Source organism: Alligator mississippiensis, chromosome 1, assembly GCF_030867095.1.
Source record: "Alligator mississippiensis isolate rAllMis1 chromosome 1, rAllMis1, whole genome shotgun sequence".
Taxonomy (NCBI): domain Eukaryota; kingdom Metazoa; phylum Chordata; order Crocodylia; family Alligatoridae; genus Alligator; species Alligator mississippiensis.
The window spans coordinates 485,828,967-485,848,779 of NC_081824.1; the positions used below are offsets into that span (position 1 = coordinate 485,828,967).

General features: G+C 52.6%; 1 protein-coding gene across 1 annotated transcript; it reads left to right on the top strand.

Moving 5' to 3' along the window:
- The first annotated feature begins 1,311 nt into the window (after window positions 1-1,311).
- LOC132249640 (E3 ubiquitin-protein ligase TRIM39-like) lies at window positions 1,312-19,318 on the top strand. Its single transcript, XM_059725225.1, has 6 exons — window positions 1,312-1,336; window positions 1,677-2,206; window positions 14,638-14,991; window positions 15,547-15,569; window positions 15,680-15,780; window positions 18,425-19,318. The coding sequence occupies exons 1-6, from the start codon at window positions 1,312-1,314 to the stop codon at window positions 18,964-18,966; spliced, it is 1,575 nt and encodes a 524-aa protein (XP_059581208.1). The 3' UTR covers window positions 18,967-19,318.
- Window positions 19,319-19,813: the final 495 nt, after the last annotated feature.

Consider the following 19,813-nt stretch of genomic DNA (forward strand, 5'->3'; position numbering starts at 1 on the left):
TTTGAAATCCATCCTTCATGATGGGCGATTAGCTAGTATTCAAGTATATTTTAATAATAGATAATATTTATATAATGTATTTACCTTTCATTTTCTCACACCATCTTTTCTAGGCAATAAACTATGATCTCACTATTGAACTGATAAAAAAGCACCTTTGATCTTGCGCCTTGAGTTGACCACATTTACCACTGAACTCACCATCTTGAATGCAGGAAAGGGATGGGCTGCGAACCTTAGACCCAGAAGAAATAAAGCAGAGAAGTTTAATCAAGAACTCACTCTTATCAATCCAAGGCCTATTACTCACTGCGTACTTGTTGGCAGGTGAACTGCTCAGCTGTCCCTTTGCCCAGAAACAGAAATGGGGCAGATGAGACAACTTTATTGTGAGTTTTGAGTGCTTCCATGAACATGGAGCAAGCTTCTTTGCATCTACCCTGTGGTTAGGGCACGAACAGGGGCAGTTTCCATGCCATGCCAGGTACCATGGTGGAGGAACTGACCCCAAGTTCACAATCAAGCTTTCCTTACAGTAACGGGACCTCAAACCCTTCTTTCCTTCTCTGGGCACCTGCTGCTCCAAGTGCGTGGGGAGTTTGAGATCCCTGATCTTGGTGTGTGACCTACTGGCTGGCTTGTCAGGCTGCAGGAAGCTGCTCTCTGTCTAGCTCAGGGGTCAGCAATGTTTTTGGGCAGAGTGCTAGAACATCCACAAACTCTACCTGTAAGATGCTGGTGGGCCAGGGGCAAATGGCCGGGGAGCCATGATGGGCCCAATCCTTCTTGTGGCAGTGCCAAACCAGCCCTTTCGCTGCTGTCTGCCCTGAGGCACACATGCCAAGCACAATGCCTTTACGTGTCACACTCTGGAACCTGTGCTAGGATTGCTAACCCCTCATCCAGCTTGTAGGCACTATCGGATAGCTCCACTTCCACAGAGCTGGGGTGCCCCTGGGGTGATAACAAATGCCTTCAGGTCCTGGGCATCACAGCTGGCAGAGGTCCCATAAGGTGAGGACAGCTATGCAGGGGTTGACGGGGGAGAAATGAAGGGAACAGCCCTGTGACAGGCTGGTTTCTGCCCCACTGGCCTGAGGTCTGGGCTCACTTCCCTTGTGTGGATGCTGGACCCAGCTCTCTGTAATGCCTGGGAAGGCTGATGGACCCCGTTAGTGTCAGGATGGCTCTAAGGGACTGTGTGGTGTCTCCGTAGCTCCCTGTGCCACAGGCCTGATGAGAACCTGTGATCATCTTCTGCCCTTGTGAGTCCTAAGCACAATCTCCAAACCTGTGCCACCTCTGGGCAGAATGGCACGCAGCTGGCCTGGCACAGGTGGGACTTAAGGGGTGAGAATTAGAGCAACAACTGGGAAATTCATGTTTGGAGTCACTGGTTGCAGGATGGGAAATTAAAATAAATTGAAATTTTAAAAATCCTGCATCATGTTGAAGGCACTGCACAGCGCACTGATGGAGTGTACTGTTTCCTGCGTGTTTGTGAGTCAGGGGTGGTTTCTCATCTCTGCCCCCCTGCCTGTGAACAACCTGTCTCCCCTCCCTTTCTCCTCCCTGCCTCTATTGTTCCTTGCCCTCATCCCTCCTTTCTGTCCACTCAGGTTACTTCTTCCTTTTGCTGTCCCTTTGCCCCCATGGCCCCTCCTCTCTGTTCTTAGAAGTGCGCTTAGAGGAAATCACCTTCTGTTCTCAGGTAGGCACCACCCAGGACAAGCCCAGCCTGCACAGAGCACAAAGAACAATCAGCAGAAGACGGGGCCGTGCAGCCTCAGACCCTCCAGGACAGGACATGGCTGAAGAGGCCACCTGCTCCATCTGCCTGGACCTCCTGAAGGAGCCGGTGACCATAAACTGTGGACACAACTTCTGCCAAGTCTGCATCACCCGATACTGCGAGGACCGTGTCGATGACTCAGATGACCCTGTCCCCTGTCCCAGCTGCAGAGCAGAATTTCAGAGAGGGAGCTTCCCGCTCAACACTCAGCTCAAAAACCTGGTGGAGAAGATTAAAGAGCAGAGTGTGAAACCAGGAAAGGAGCAGACGGAGAATCACTGTGTGGAGCACGAGGAGAAACTCAAGCTCTTCTGTGAGGAGGATGGAAATGCCATCTGTCTGATCTGCAGGGAGTCCCTGGCTCACCACAGTCACACAGTGCTCCCCATCCAGGAGGCTGCCAACAATTACCAGGTAGGTGACACCAAAGACCTAGGAAAGCCCATTGCACAGACACACACTTACCTGGCAGGAGACATCCCATGATTGGTTTCAGCTCAGGTGGTTGTTCTTATCAGGCAAAGGCAATCCCCTTCTCTTCGTCTGTGAATGACTTAGTGTAGCTGAGTTGAAGGTCTATCTCTTGCACTGCAGGCAAGCTGACCTCTGAGAGAGTCTGCAAATGCCTCCCGATGCAAAGATTGGCTCATTGGTCGCACCCAGAGAGGGGTGGTGGACAGATCGGTTTTGTCATGGAGGGATATGGGCAGTGGAGTTCCCCAGGGCTCGGTCCTCGGGCCTGTGCTATTCAACATGTTTATCAGTGACTTGGAGTGGGCGTGGAAAGCACACTGTCCAACTTCAGTGATGACACAAAGATGTGGGGCGAGGTGGGCACACTGGAGGGGAGGGGAGGGACAGAACCCAACTAGATCTAGACAGGTTACAGAGGTGGGTGGATGAGAATAGGATGGAGTTCAACGCAGACAAGTGCAAGGTGCTGCATCTAGGCAGAAGGAACCAGCAACACACCGGTAGGCTGGGGAATACCTTTCACAACAACACAGCTGCTGAAAGAGATCTTGGAGTCATTGTTGACTCCAAGACAAACATGAGCCACCAATTCAAGGAAGCAGTCAGGAAGGCTAACGCACCTTCTTGTCATGCATCCACAGATGCATCACAAGCAGGGCCAAGGAGGTGATCCTCACCATCTATGTGACACTGGTCAGGCCGCAGTTGGAGTACTGCGTCCAGTTCTGGGCGCCACAACTCAGGAGGGATGTGGCCAGCATCGAGAGGGTCCAGAGAAGGGCCACTCGCATGACCAGGGGGCAGCGGGGCAGGCCCTCCAAGGATAGACTAAAGGGCCTGAATCTATTCAGCCTCCACAAGAGAAGACTGAAAGGGGACCTGGTGGCCATCTATAAACTCACTGGGGGGACCAGTGGAAAATAGCTGATGCTCTGTTCCCTCAGGCACCACCCAGGATAGCAAGGAATAACAGCCACAAATTGATTGAGAGCAGGTTCAGCCTGGATATCAGGAGGTATTTCTTTATGGTTAGGGCTGTCAGACTCTGGAATGGGCTCCCAAGGGAGGTGGGGCTCTCCCCTACCTTGCGGGTCTTCAAAGGGAGGTTGGACAGATATCTGGCTGGGGTATTATGATCCCAGCACTCGTTCCTGCCCAGGGCAGGGGGTCAGACTTGATGATCTGTTCAGGTCCCTTCTGACCCGAGTAGGTATGAAACTATAAGATCTTGAACAGAAAACTTAAGTTGATGAGGAATAGCTCTTGGGCTTGCCTTTAGCTTGCTCCTTTGGCCTTTTGGAAAAATGAAATTAGTGGGCACCTGAACTCCAAGGCCTCTGGGCTTGTGGCTTGCACATAGGATGCTTGCCATGGATTTGGCATTATCTGAAGCCCCAACCTGAAGTGTCTGCAAGGGAGAGTACTTGCTGGTGGTAGCACCACATGGCCATGAATGATTGAGCTCTGCTTAGTTGATAGGATTGAGAACTAATTTGGCCAAAGAGATAACATTTTAAAAAAGAAATACATTTTGTCTAGTGCAAGGTGTGGAGAAATCACCCAGCCCCCAGCCCCCCCCCCGAGTAAATCGCCCAGTATAGCGGGGGAGAGGCACCTTCTGGTCACTGAATCATGCTCTGGGCCTCCAGAATTCCCTGGACATGGATGTGAGTAACTTACCTGAAATCTAGTGAGGAACTTAGATTGAGGTGCTCTAGTCGCATATCAAAAGGTTAACCAGCTTATATTGATTTGCTCAAAATGGGTTTTCTTTCTGTATGCTGCTGTGTGCATCCCTCTCTCACCTTATCCCTCTTTAATAAATAAATTGACCTGTTTTAGCACGCCCCACTGTGTGTGCTTAAGAGAGAAGGGATACCCCTGCTAGCTCACTTTGCTAGGCTTGCTAAGGTGGACTTGAATTTTCTACTTTCCTTCTGTATGAAAGATGCACCCCCAAATCCCACGGTGGGTTAAGCAGACCCAAGATCTTTAGGGTCTGTGTACCCCAGGTGGCACAGAGACCTAACAAAGATCTGAGTCCAGGTGGTGACAGCAGTTATGCCAGGCTTGTGAATGGGCTCCAGGGAGGGGGTTGGCTGGATGTAGGCACCCCAGGGGAGACACTCAGAGTGTGGTTTTTGGTTGGGTGAAGTGAGGCAGGTGGGTCAGTACAGGAGCACCCCATACTGGCGCACCACACAGGGTGTGTGTTGGGGGTAGATGATTTTATGGTCTGGTAGCTCATTGAGCACAATCCTTAGTGTAGGTGCAGCCACACACTGCTCAGGGGACTTCATGCAGGTGACAGGCACAAGGACTCCATTTACCCCATGGGACTAGCCATTTCAGTGGTGAACACTTGTGTGGAGGTGTAAGAGGCCGTGCCCCGAGGGCAGCTGTGACACCCTGAGGTGGCAACCTTAGTCCTGCCCTGCTCTCACTCCAGCCGCGCCGGGTCTCACCCTTGTTACCAGATTTGCCCATCACTTTGAGATGTGCTCGTTTTTGAGGGATATGTTTCTAGGGTCTTTGTAATTCTGTCAATGTGCTGCTTGTGTTACTTGTGTTTCTGTACAGAGCTGTATATCTCCCTTCTGCAAGTCCTCACCCCCCCAAGGAGCTATCTTGTAGGACTCAGTTTCAATGGGGCTGGGTTCCTCCAGGCACCAGATCAGTCATACACACAAACACACACAGATTAACGTGACACGCCTGACCCAGCAGGGTTGATCAGCATGGACAGACTGACACCCTCATATGCCAAGAATCAGTTCATCAGAGCAACAATATACCGCAGGCAGGCACAAGCACACAGGTGAACAGAATCCCTCTGAATCCAGCTGGGTGTCCAGCTGACACCCTCATGGGCCAGCATTCAGTTCATCAGGGCACATCTGAGCCAAACTGGCTCAATCAGCCTGTTCAAGCTGATCCTCTTATGTGTTTCCAACTCAGCACATCCCAATCTTTAGCTTCTCAATGAGCAGACCCCACAGTATTTTTGGGCTTCACAGGGATCTTTAGCTTAGGTAAAAGAAGCATTGCTGCAGAGCAAGTGTGGAAGGAGAAGTAGAGAAGGAAAAATATACTCAGTTACTACCAGTTTGACTATAAAAGTTATTTATTCACTAAAAGTAATAGACATGCAAAGGAAAATCAAACACAAACAATTACAGTATTACCCTGGTTTCACTAAGTATTTGGGGAAACTTAGCTCAGACTTAGCTAATACAGTTCTGGTTCAGAAATCCATGCCTAGAGAGAAAAGAGAAATGAGAGAAAGAGTGTGAGCTGGGATCTCACCAGTCCAAGGCACTCAGGTTGCAATGTGGACAGGTAAAGGTCTTAGCACAATCCCTGAAGGGAGATGATCTGTTTCTCCCAGCTTCTCAAGAACAACAGTGGATGGTGTCAGAGAGACTTTTCCTCTTGAAGCACACTCACACATTGCTGCTTTTTTACAGATTTTTAAACCCTCAGTTCAGCTTCTTCAAAGCATTCTCAATAGTGTAAATAATTGTCTTTTCTATTGACAAGGGGTTATCTGGTTTAGAACAGCTCAAGAAAGTGATCAAAAACCAGAAAAAATGTAAGAAGAAACCAAACACTTAGGATGGGATACCTCATGGTTTCTTCAGAAACAATAGATCGCTTGCAGCATCAGGGTTTTTGATTTTTACCCATTGTGAACAAGCCTCAGCTTAGCATGACTTTTCCAGATCTTACTATATTCTTTTAACAGACTTAAGGCAATTATTGGAGTGTTCATAACCTTTTGTGGGGAGGACTTCCACCAGTTGTCCCGGGAAAAGTATGACAACACTCATGGTCAGGCCTCCAATGGGCTGGATGCTGTGATGAGCACTTTACCATTGTTCAAATGTTGCCCATACCCCATCTGACTCGGTCTCTTTGCCTCAGCATTCCCTAACCCAGCAACCAAGTTTTAGTCAATCAAGTTTAAATAGGTCTCCTGTAGCAGGACCGGGGAATGTACGGCCCAAGATGCCTATTAAACTTTACTTCTGCTTAGTTCTGGTTAGATGAGGGGTGTGTGTGTGTGTGTGTGTGTGTGTCAAGGGGGAGGGGAGGTCCTTTGTAAATCCAGATTAGAACTGGTCTCATAAATACTGAGCTGGGTGTGTGTAAATGTGGGTTGATTAGCGTTTGGAGCATAGATTCCCCATCATGCAGTGCTCCCCTGCTTCTCTGATCCCAGAATTCACCGCAGTCTTTGCTTTGGGCTTTCTGTTCTCCATCTCCCATGTAAAGGAATCGTCATCTGGATCCATCTTGGGTGCAAATGAAATCTAGGGCAGTTGCTCCCTTATCTGGAGGGCTTTAGGTATGTCTCCCATGTCATCTTAATCAGATTTGTTTAGGTAGAGGAGGGGAGTGGTGGGGGATTCTTTGCGAGTCAGACAGGCTGCGTCCTGTGCCAGTGTTCCCCAAGAACATGGAGCTGAGAGGTTACACCCTGCTCCCTCACCTGCGCACTGGGATGTTAAAGGCAATGAGGGGAGACTGCCCTCAGAGGCTGGGGAGCATTGGGTGCTCTCCATCTATACTTGGTTTCTCTCTCGGACTCAGCCAAGCCCACCTGATTTGGGTTCGGGCCCGATGCCCACAGTTCCTGGGCTTTGAGGCTCCAACCCCATTAGCCCTGAGCACCTCAAGGGCAAAATTCATGGCCTCTGCCCTCCTGTGTAGCCACACCTGTGCCTCATGGGTGTTATTTTGTGGATGTTCTTTATCTCCGTAGGGGCCCCTGCCCTTTGGCCTTGACCCACCTTTCTTCTGACTCTGCCCTGAGTCCTTGGCTCTGCAGGGGTCTTGTCTCCTGCCTCTAAAAGGTAACCGTGTCCCACAGGCACTGCTGTGCCCTCTTTTCTGCCTCTAACAGCAACACCTCATCCTCCAGTCCTCTGCCAGCTGTAGATACCCACCAAGTCCCAGCCCCTTCCTGCCCCTTGGGTTCTGCCTCTCTTGCAACTGCTCAGGGACATGGCTGCTTAGGGCCCAATTGCTATATCTCAGGTCTGCAGGAGTCCCATGTGCAGAGCTAGCTAGGACCAAATGGGTCTCTCCGGCTCAGGAGCCAGGCTTGTCATGGGCTGGGGTTCTGGCCTCGCTGGGCACAGAGCTCAGCCCTTGGCCTCTTCTTACCTGCTGCACCTCAGGCCCTGAGCTACACCCACTGCCTTCTCCCCTGCTGCTCTTTAATCACTCCTGGGTTTCCCTGGGTGCATGTTGGTCTGCAACTGGCCTTTGCCCTGCAGCCTACCGAAGTGCAGCCCTTTGGTGCTGCCTCCCTACCTCTTAAGTAACAGAGATTGGAGGTCCCTGCTACAGGAGGCATCGCTGCTTCCTTCTCAGCTGTAGGGCTGCTTTAGTAGATGCTGGTACCGTCACAGGAGTATGGTGTCTGTGCTTGGGAAGTCCCTCGTTAAACCAGCTGTTCTGCTATTTCAATCTTCCCCACATAACTGGGGCTTCCAAAGCAGATTGTGTCAGACCAGGGGCGCCATGTAGGGGATGTACACAGGTGCACATGCACTCCCTGAGCACCCAACACTGTCAACAGTGCCTGCGGGCAGTTGCTGCATGCCAACCCACTGCCGACACCGCTAGGTTCATGCTCACCACCCTCCGTCCCCCAGCGCCGACAGTGCAGGTGGTGTCTGCGAGAGCCCCCCTGCTTATCGCTGCCACCACACTCCTGCCACCGCCATGCCCCACAGCTGCTGGGGGCACGTGTCATTCATGTGTCAGTCTAATCTAAGATCCACCTGTGATAACGTAATGAACTGAATATGTCAATGCAGAGGTCTGGTAGTATTTTCTCCCATACATTACAGCTCAGAATATGATACATAACTTGTTTTCGAAAGGCAGAATAAAGATAGACGATCTTTTCTTGAAGCAAGTAACAGAGGAGCAGCAGCGTGGGAGCAGAAACTGCTCACTCTTCTGCTCCAGTGCAGATTTTATTTCACTTTTGCCCAGCAGAAACTCTTCTTACCACATTTCTCACATCTAATACATAATACAATTTACAGCATCTGGTTTTGCAGGGTGTGGAAGAAATCAAACTTAGCGTTGTGGTTGTATTAGATTTGGCAGAGCCATCTAGGTTTATTTAAAGCTATACAAGTGATCACAAGGAGAGCTCTCAAAGGAACTCTGACCTCTACAAGTTTACAAGTGTATTGATACTTTAGACAGCAACAAAAGATGCAGAGTTCAGACAAAGCAACCTTGAGAGAAACAGAAAGATGTTGATCATTCATTTGTCACACGTAAGCAATTTACTTATTCAGAAAAAAACACTGTGTTTTTGGGAACAGTTATCAGCTTCCTGTTTGGAGGAGAGGAGGAGGTTAATATCTGCACACGGAGCTTAATATATAAGACAAAACAGGGCATGAAAGTTTTTTTCTTATCTTAGAATATTTTGAAACACATAGCATCAGCATCTTTTTTTCTTGTCTTTCTCTCTCTTTGTCTCTCCTCTTAGCCAAGTAAGAGACCTGGTTAAACTTATTTCCACAAGGGAAAGGCTGTGCTGTATGTGAAAAAGTATGATGATTGTCTAGATTTAAGTGAAGTATTTATACAGTCTCATGGGATATAACTGGCCAAACTGGAGGGGACAGCAGCACATTCTGTTCAGATGGGAATGATCTGGCCGGAGCAGGAGGCGCTGGGAGGGCCCTGGGGTGTGCAGGTCAGGGGCTAATTCTGTTCAACTTTCCTGTCTGCGACCTTGTTAGTGGACTTGAACTGGGCTCATAAAGCTATCCCATAAACTGGGCTTGACACAAAGTGGGGAGGTATTGCCAATGGGACCAGATCCACACTAAATGGAGCCAAGAGGCTTCCCTGGATGACCAGAGACATCCAGAACAGCCTAAAGGCAGAAAGGGGGGCATATAAGCAGTGGAAACAGGGAGAGATTAGTAAAGAGGAGTATACCTCCTCAGCTCTCAGTTGTAGGGAGGCAGTTAGACAGGTCAAAGCTACCATGGACATGAGGATGGCATCCCAAGTTAAGGATAGCAAAAAATTGTTTTTCAGATATATAGGGAGTAAAAGGAAGGCCCAGGGCAGAATAGGACCGCTCCTAAATGGTCAAAAGCAATTGGTGACAGACAGGTGAGACAAGGCTGAACTCCTCAATGAGTTCTTTGCCTCAGTGTTCCTAAATGAGGGGCACGACAAGTCTCACAATGGGATCGTAGAAAGACAACAGCAAGGTGCCAGACTACCAAGTGTTGACCCTGACATACTGCAGAGTGACTTGGAAGGACTGGATGCCTTTAAGTCGGCAGGCCCGGATGAGCTCTATCCGAGGGTACTGAAGGCACTGGCCGACATCATTGCAGAGCCACTGGCAAGAATATTTGAACAATAGTGGCACATGAGACAGGTCCCAGAGGACTGGAAAAGGGCCAATGTGGTCCCTATTTTCAAGAAGGGGAGGAAGGAGGATCCAAGCAACTATAGGTCAGTCAGTCTCACCTCCATCCTTGGTAAAGTTTTTGAAAAGATTATTAAGGCTCATATATGTGAGAACCCAGCAGGAAACATTATGCTGAGGGGAAAGCAGCACAGGTTTGTAGCAGGTAGATCATGCCTGACTAATCTAGTCTCTTTTTATGACCAGGTTACAAAACACCTGGACACAGGAGGAGGGGTTGACATCGTCTACTTAGACTTCAGGAAGGCCTTCGATACGGTATCCCACCCCATATTGGTGAACAAGTTAAGAGGCTGTGACCTTTATCATTACACAGTGCAGAGGGTGGCAAATTGGCTGGAGAGTCAAACCCAAAGTGTGGTGGTGGATGGGTCGGTATTGACCTGGAAGGACGTGGGCAGTGGGGTCCCGCAGGGCTCGGTCCTTGGACCAATACTCTTTAATGTCTTCATCGGTGACTTGGACGAGGGAATGAAGTGTACACTGTCCAAGTTTGTGGATGATACAAAACTGTGGGGAGATGTGGACAAGCTGGAGGGCAGGGAACAACTACAAGCAGACCTGGACAGGTTGGACAAATGGGCAGAAAACAACAGAATGCAATTCAACAAGGAGAAATGCAAAGTGCTGCACCTAGGCAGGAAAAATGTCCAGCACACCTACAGCCTAGGGAATGACCTGCTGGGTGGCATGGAAGCAGAAAGGGATCTTGGAGTCCTAGTGGACTCCACGATGAGCATGAGTCAGCAGTGTGACGAAGCCATCAGAAAAGCCAATGGCACTTTATCGTGCATCAGCAGATGCATGACGAATAGGTCCAAGGAGGTGATGCTTCCCCTCTATCGGGTGCTGGTCAGACAGCAGTTGGAGTACTGTGTGCAATTTTGGGCACCGCACTTCAAGAGGGATGTGGATAACCTGGAGAGGGTCCAGAGAAGGGCCACTCGTATGGTTAAGGGCCTGCAGGCCAAGCCCTACGAGGAGAGACTGGGGCACCTGGACCTCTTCAGCCTCCGCAAGAGAAGGTTGAGAGGCGACCTTGTGGCTGCCTATAAGTTCATCACGGGGATGCAGAAGGGAATTGGTGAGGTTTTATTCACCAAGGCTCCCCCGGGGGTTACAAGAAATAATGGCCACATTCAAGCAGAGAGCAGATTTAGACTGGACATTAGGAAGAACTTCTTCACAGTTCGAGTGGCCAAGGTCTGGAACGGACTCCCAGGGGAGGTGGTGCTCTCCCCTACCCTGGGGGTCTTCAAGAGGAGGTTAGATGGGAATCTGGCTGGGGTCATCTAGACCCAGCACTCTTTCCTGCCTATGCAGGGGGTCGGACTCGATGATCTATTGAGGTGCCTTCCAACCCTAACGTCTATGAATCTATGTATAAATGGCTGCAGGACTACCAAGGTTTAAGGAATCAGTTTTCATGGCCTGGGACTCTCCTGTTGGAAAGGTTTTGGTTGATCATAAAGTATGGATGCCAGAGCTTCCAAATCCACATTACTCCAGAGTTAGGAATGCCTTTCTCATCCCTGCCCAGAAAACTTCTCCTCTGAATTATAATCAAGAACTCACACTTTGAATTCACTGACGAGGCCCAGGTGTCTCAAATGCTGCATTTCAACCCAAGAAGAGCCCGCACAGGGGGTGCTTGTCTGGGATGCTGCAGGTCAGACCAGGTGAAGGACTCTGGGGGTAAACGGGATAACACAGCAGGGGGTACAGGGGGTGCAGGGGCATGTGGCAGTGACCAACTCTCCTGTCCAGGACTCCACATCCAGTTCCCTTCGATCTCACCTACCATGCCTTGTTGTTAAGAAAATTGAAGAGAGGTCAGATGATAAGAGGAAGATAAGAGGAGGGCTAAGATCCACCTGGATGAGGACCATCCTCCTCACAGGGCTCTTTCCACCCCTGCATCCTGCTCCTTTCTGCTCCCAGCTGGGTGTCCACATTTGTAGCCATACCTCTGGGATCCTTTTGAAGGGTATCTCAATTAGTCCTCAGTCTATCTGGTATGTCTGGTCACTGGCTACTTTATTCCTGAATGCTATGGATGTTCAGTCACACATCAGTGAAAGTCAGCGTCTCTCGTGGTACACGGCAACTCAATTACTTAATAATTTAGTTCAACACTCCCCCATTCCTATAACAGAAGATCCACTGATTATCACTGAATCCCCCTGCTTCGCTTAATCCATAGGTTAATAAATGATTATTTAGTTATCAATGAGCAATTCCTGAATGTATCAGTCTTCATCCTTCAAACTAATTACATTAATTGTCCCGATTTCTGTCTCATCAATGGATAAGATGCCAATTTTGTGGGATCCTTCCATCATTTTAGAAACAGTCTGGCACCACTCACTCAAAGTCCACCTTCCTTCCCACCATCAAGCTCCCTTTCTCCAGCCTGGTCTCACTCATTGGCCTGGTCCTGAGCTTTCCCATCCTCCCAGACAACCTCACTGGACTCTTGTGCTGGACTGGGAGTCCCAGCTCTGTGTCTCCACATGCAGTGCACAGCATTTCCAAGACCTGCCGTGCGTTCCCCTCTCCGGGGTCGTGTGTGCCAGGTCCTTGTTCCTGAGCCCACTGGAGCTCTTAGGGACCAATAAGTGCTGGCTCCCTCCACGTGTGACTGTGTGCAACCGGGAACCTGCTCCTTTGTCCCCAACACCACGTGGACCCTTTTTCTGCATGCTCTGGTGGCCAGGCAGCCCCGCTGGGCTTTTCCAAGTAGGTCTGCCCTCGGCCCCTGCCCTGCCAATGTTTCTTGCCTAGAAGAGGGATGGGAGCTGGCTCGGTTACAGAGGCTGGGCCCTGCTGTGGAACAAGCGTCTGGAGGAGAGCAGAGGAATTCTGGACTTTGCCCATGTGTAGAAGAAATGCAACAGGACGTTGGCCCAGGGCAAAGCCTGTCTGCTACACACCTGCCCCCTTCCAGCCGCCCACTCCTCCTGCCCCCAGCTGTAACCAAGCCTCTTTTGCCAAATGGCCCAAGCTAAGTGAGAAGCTGTGCATCCCAGGAGAGTTCCCGTTCCCCTAGAGAGAGAGGGGTCCAGAGGCCCCGGGAAGTCACTCCTGGATGTGGGGTCAGTAACCAATGTGCGCATGGAAGAAGGTCGTACTGCAGTGATGGGCATGAACCTGCCAGCATCAGACACCTCGGGGAAGTTTCTGAATGAGCTTCTTGGGCAAGCCTGTATGATGCACTAGCATCAGGATGAGTGGGGGAGCAGGGCATGTGCCTGCAGGGCATGCTGGGAAAAGCACATCTGTCAAGGGGCACCAGCTGGAATTTGTTGGTGCCGCAAGGAGATGTCGCACCATTTTTTTGCCTGCTCATTACATGTGCCTGCAGAGCAACACTGAGGTGACTTCTGTCCTCCACAGCAGAATGTGTTGGTCCCAAGGCCCCACACAGCTGCTTCTGCTGCTTGCTCTCCTTGCACATTTACTGATCCCGTATCAAGCCCTCCTTGTGCCAACGTGTGTCAGGGTCAAGAATAAGGATCTGATGGTTCTTCTGCCAGGTGAAACTCCAGGGAGTCCTGGATCTTCTGAGGAAGGAGATGGAGAGAGCCCTGGTGATGGAGTCCAAGGAGAAGAGGAGCACCATGGCATGGAAGGCAGGTGCCAGTTTGTGCTCCTCGAGCTCATTCCCATGGCAGAGCTGGCAGTGAGGGGTGGGGGCAGGTGGACTGGGGCAGCTCTCACAGGGGCAGAGTGAATGATTTGTAGGGACTGGTGTGGATTTGGCCCCTTGGGGGCTGTGCTGCCATGGAGGGAGCTCTTCCTAGATGTAAAGGGGATGCTGCAGTCTAGGGGAGGGCTGGGGCCAGACTGGGCTGAGGTGCTGGCAGCTTAACCCCTTCCTTGCCACTCTTCTAGTGCTGGTACAGAGCCACTGCTGCTGGCCTGGGGGACATACTTTACCTCCCATAAAATGGGCCACGCTTTGCAAGCTGGAGCCATGTTTGCTCCCAGAGGCTGCACTTTCTGCACACCCTGAACCCCATGTCTCTGTCTTTCCCAGCTGTCTCCGGGCTCTGGGCACCGCAGCAGGATCTGATCACATCAGTGTTTTGGTTTCTGTGAGATTCTTCTCACAGTTCTCTAAAGGCTAAAAGCCTCACATCACGATGGCCATCACTAGGCCAGAGGAGGACTGCTGCTGAGCCCTTCCTGCGGTGCCCTGGAAGGAACGGGAGCCCCGTGCTCTTTCATCCCCAGTGCCCCCGCATGAAGGGAAAGGGGCTCTGCACTTTGCTGTTCCCCATCCCAGGGCCAAGGTGGGGAGACAGTGCTTGTTCCCCTTGCCTGGGCCCATGGACAGGGTTTACGGCTCCCTGGACTGGGGCAGCTCTCACAGGGGCAGAGTTAATGATTTATAGGGACTGGTGAGGCGCATTCTTCAGCCCTGCAGTTCCTTCCCCATGTGTCTCTTGTTATGTGCTGTGTATTTCCTGGTTCTTGGGGTGTCATTTAAGGATCTACCACTTTCCCCACCCTGGAAGGGAACAAGGCACTAGTAGACAAGCCTGTCTCCTATGTAGAGAGCTCCTGTTGGTGAAGGGGAACTCTCCTGGGGTCCTCTCCATCCATCTCCCTTGGCCAACACAGGCGTGAAGTTCTTTGCGTGAAGCACCTTATGCTTTTTCAATCCAGGGACAGCCCCAGGCCTGGCACGAAAGCATGAACATCAGCAGATCTGTCAGAGATGATCTGTGGCCCGCTGGGTTTTGCTGCAAGCCCCAGGGCCTTTGCAGAAGCCCCAGATCCTGAATCTCGGGTTTGGGTTTCAGCCGTTTTGGTGTGGGGTGAAAATAGTGTGTGATCCTTTCTCTAGATAGTGCATCCGTACATCTAATGTATGCATTATATATATCTGGTGAAAGTATATCTAATGACAAAGGCTGCACACAACAATTTCATGCCCTCACTCTTCAATGCAAAGTTGAAAGTGGAGATCGCAGCTCACACTTGTTTTTGCTGCTCATTCTGGAAGAACAAGGTAAAGCAACAGAGAGAGAGAATCAAGTCTGAGTGCGAGAAGCTGCATCGCTTTGTGAGCGAGGAGGAGCAGCAGCTTCTGCGGAGACTGGAGGAGGAGGAGAGGGAGACTCTGCAGAGCCTGGAGGCGAACGTAGCCCAACTCTTCCAGCAAAGCTCCTCTCTGCGCAAGCTGATCTCGGAGATAGAGAAGAAGAGCCAGCAGACACCTGCTGAGCTGCTGAAGGTGAGCATGTGCTGCTGATCCGGCCCCTCAATGCTGCTGCCTTCTGGCACAAAGCAGCCCTCGGCCTGGACCCCAGAACTGGGGGAAACTGAGCCGAGACTCAGACAAGAGTTTCCATCAGCCCTGAGATCTACCAGTTAATACTGGGAGGAAATTCTGATTCGAGAGAAGTGCCAACTTATTAAACATGAAGGCTGCATAAATCTCCAAAAGCCCCAGTGAAGCATGTGATCTGGACAGATGCTGTGGAGCTGGGTCCAACTAGCCTGCTGCCTCTTCCAGTAAAGTGCGGTTTCGTTGTTTTTTTCATGTCTCTCAGCACCTGCAGTGGACAAATCCGGACTTCTGGAGGTAGCTGGGGAAATGTTCTGAGCAATGTAATGCCGAGACAGAGGTGACAGAAAAGAAACCGTTCACCCCACCTTGTCTGCATTCCAGTGCACCAGGCAGAGGCAGACTTAGGGATTTTCACACACTGAAAAAATTGAATGTTGGTACAGGTGGTTTCCCCCAGTAAGAGAATATTCACTGTTATCCTCATTTTTCCCTTTCTAGGATGTGAAAAGGACCTTGGACAGGTGCTGTATCTTCCCCTTTCCCCTCCCAGTAGATTTCTACTTGGGCTGTAGCAGGAATATCTCCGTGGAAGAGCTGGGAAGAGCGATAATGGTGGGTATGTTCCTCTTAGAAGCAAGGATGTGAAGCTTCAGGAAGCAAAAGCTGTTTCTACAGAACTGAAGACCCAGTGCAGCATCCCAGGGATGGTGGAAATGCTAAGGAAATTCACAGGTACACGGGAGCACGTGTCAGGTTCATTGGCACCAGCAAGAGCCGTGCTGAGTGCGCTGGGGGATGTAGCGCACACAGCACAGCGGGATGTGACTGATGCGTAGGCGGAGAGCCTCTGGTCTCGAGATCGGCAGGGGGAAAAGTCCCATTGTAATTTCCATGCAGGGCATGCCTGGGTCACTCCAGTGGGGGCAGGTGAAGTTGGGAACAGGACAATGGTCAAACAAGTGGATCCCCGTTCCTGCTGTGGGAGGGAGGAGTTAATGCCAGGATCAGGGCTGGACAGCAAACTGCCGGTGCTCTGAGATTATCCTTCTCCATGTGCCTCAGGCCCAGTTGCTGCCACTCCATCTCCTGGTTCAATCTCTGCATGAATCTCCAGGATCCCATGTCTAACTCAGGGGAAAGGGCTGAAGGGAAATCTGGGCCTCTGCATGCAATGGGGAAGGTGCCACAGCGTCTGACAGCTGCAGTCCCTCGGTCCTGCAGTGTGGTGCAGCCTGCAGTACCCCAAGGGAGCTGAGCACCACCACACGCATTCCCCTGGTGCCATCCTACCCGTTCCCAGGGCTGTGCACAGGCCCCGAGTTTAGGCTGATAAGGCAGCAAGAGGCTGTTCCCTGCTTTCCATTTCCAGCTCCTTTCCATAGCATGATCCCCTGGCATTCCTCTTCCAGCCCCATGGCCAGCCCAACTCTCCCTGCCTGCTGCTTGCTCCTCCCTGCAACTTGGGGCTTTCTGCCCTGCACACACTCCCTCCCCTGGATGCAGCTCAGTCCCTGCCCTGCCAGTTCCCTTGAATTCAGATCCCAGGGAAACTTCTCTCCTGCCTCGAGCATCTCTTACTCAGGCCTTTGGGTCATGGGCGACTGGTGCCACCTTACTCAGGGGGGGCACATGCCTGCCCAGGGACCAGTAAGTGACTGGGGGGACAGTCCCCCATGGCTGATCTCACCGATTGGGGGAGAGGAGGTCCTGGCTTCTGGAAGTGGACACAGCACTCTGACTCCCTGGCCAGCACACGCAGGGCAGGGAGAACTGGCACTCCCACCAGCCCCTCCTGCCCATTGCCTCAGTGGGATCATGGCTTGTCAGAGGTGCACCACCACTCTCAGGGGCTACACATGCACCCCCTCTGCATCGCCACTGCTTCAGACTTTAGGTCCCGATGTCTGCCATGTCGGCTCTGGCTCCAAAGCGGGGCAGAACGGTCCCTTGCCTGAGGCAGCAGGAAGGGCAGGTGGCCCAGACGTCAGCCTCAGCCAGGCCTGGGCTCACCCTGAGAGTGCCGACAAGCACCTGCAGCCACCAGCCCCCTCCAGGCAGCAACAGACACGGACCCAACTGGCAGGTCCCAGACTGGTCTCTTCAGCTGTTTTCTGCTCATGATGGTGCAAAGCTGAGCCAGTCCAGTCCTGCCCACACAGAGCTGCAGCCCACCACCTGGTTTCACCCGGGACTGGGTTTGGGAGAGTCAATGCATCCATTCCTAAAGGGCCTTTGATGACCAAGCTCACTCGGTGGTGTGGACAAGCCCTGAGACTTTTATGAATGGGGCAGGCTTGGCAGGGAAATCTGGAGTCCCGCTTCTCTTGCCCATGCAGATGCTCAGTTGCCCACAGCTGTCACCTCCCCCACGTGGGTCAGACGAGCCTGGAGTCAGGATGAGTGTGGGCAGGGCCTGGCCTGGGCCAGTCTGCATCCCAATTGGGGTGTGATCTCCCACCCCACGGGCATCCCCCAGCCTGGCCTGGACCTGCCCTAGTGTCTGTGTCCTCACACCTCCTACCTGCAGGAAAGGGGATGGTGGAGGCCTCCCTGCAGCTCTGGGCCAAGCTCTGGGTGCACATTGTGCACTGGGAACACCCGGGTGTGGATGGAGCAGGTGTGCACAGATCACAGACCCTGGGGCATACCGGGGAGGGGAGGTCAGGCTGGTGCTGTCCAGACCCGAGAGCAGGCGCTGCTTAGAGGTGAACTGGGACTTGCCCCTGGGGAGGGGGCAGTCAATGGAGAAATGCCCCCTCACTCCTAAGTGGCCCCAGACTCAACATTAGCAATGGGCCCTGCTCTCCTGTGCCTATCCTCCTCCCTGTCAGTGCTTCCCACTGCCCTGGCTGCAGTCCTGTGCCCACAGGGCTAGGGACAGGGTGGTCCCTGCTGGGGCAGACCAGTCCAGCCTGGGTGGGGCGAGGGGCAGGCATTAACCAAGTGACCCCGGCCCAGAGCACAGAGACCCCCGGGACCTGCCCTCTGCTCCCCCTGCCACCCCCTCCCCCAGGCAGGCTGCTCTGGGGCCCTCTGCTCCCTGCTGTCTGCCAGCCCATCCCCCCTCCCTGCAGCCTCCCTGCCTGCCCCTCCTCACCCCCTTCCCAACAGCGCCTGTGACACCAGCTCAGGGGTTTGGAGCCCATCCCTCTTGCAACCCCCAGCACAGCAGCCCAGCTAGATGTGGGGGAGGGGGAGGGCATGGACCTGCCGGGATGACATCATCGCATGCCCCTTCCCCTCCCAGGGCCTGCCCTGCCCCCACCCCATGTCCCCCTCCCAGCTGGAACTGACCTGCAAGTCCTGGGATGCAGCAAATTCCCCGTGATCTCGGGGACCCGCCTGCCCTGGCCCTGACCCGTGACTCTCTCCCCAGTGGATGTGACTCTGGACCCAGGGACGGCTCAATCCGAACTCATCCTGTCTGAGGATCGGAAATGTGTGAGACACGGAGACACCCGACAGGATCTGCCCAACACCCCGGAGAGATTTGATACTTGTGTCTCTGTCCTGGGCTCGGAGGGGATCACGGGCGGGAGGCGCTACTGGGAGGTGGAGGTGGGAGACAAGACGGGCTGGACTCTGGGGGTGTGCACGGAGTCTGTGTGCAGAAAGGGGTGGGTCACATGGTCACCTGGCAATGGATACTGGGTCGTGTGTCTGCGGGATGAGGGATACGAGGCCTGGACCTCACCTGTAACTCGCCTCCCCGTGCGCGTGCAACCAAGGAGGGTGGGGGTTTTCCTGGACTACAAGGCAGGTGAGGTCTCATTTTACAACATGACTGACAGGTCCCATCTCTTCTCTTTCACTGACACCTTCTCTGGGAAACTACGCCCTTTCTTCAGTCCTGGTTTCAATCCTGGGGGCACCAACGCTGCTCCTCTGACCCTGTGCCCGGTCCCAGCCCAGTCCTGAGGGAATCCCTGTCCCTGCCATGCCCTGCAGCACAGACTGTCCTTTCCTCGCACCCCGACTGCCAGCCCCCCGGTGCCCCTGGGGTGGGTGCAGGGCTGGGGTCTCCATCACTGGAGTTGCTCGAGCCTGCACTCTGCTGCTGCCCTGGCCCAGGGGTCATCTCCCAATCCTCCCACGCACAGCACCCACTGGGAGGGACCGGCTCCAAACTCTCATCCTTCACCTACAGGTCCCTGCAGTCCCCCAGGGGTTTTACTTGGTTACATGGTTCGCCTCTCTCAGCACTGCCCCCTTTCCCCTCCCCTCCCTCCATTCCCTTTTATATATTTAAAATAAATACCTCTGTGTTGCACACGTGCTCTCTGCACATCATTTCCTACAGTCTGATGAGGTGAGCACTTGCTCCAGAAAGCTGATGCATCTGGGATTCAGTGTGTCTGGTGGTGCTCAAGCTTTCTGCTGTGCTAGTCCAGGGCCACGCAATACAGACCTCATGTGGGGTCGGGCTGCACAAGGGGCCCAGGCCCAGCACATGTCACATTGTGCCTGAGTGCCCAGGGTACAGGGTGCCTGGGAGGTGGGGAGAAGCAGGGAGGGGAGAACAGCATCCCGAGCGGTGCTCCTGGCAGTGCAGCGGCTTCTGTTTTTTCACTTCCTGCCCCTGGGGTCAGTGCCCAGAGCACGTGCTCCAGGCTCCTACTTTACTCTGCTATAGCCTGGGACTCCCAACAAGTCCAAAATTTCACCCATCACCAAGTCCAAAATGTCACCTATCACTGGACCTGTGGGGATGAGTGACTTGACTCTGCAAGCATGATCTGGCCCATGGGCCAGGGGTTGAGGGCTC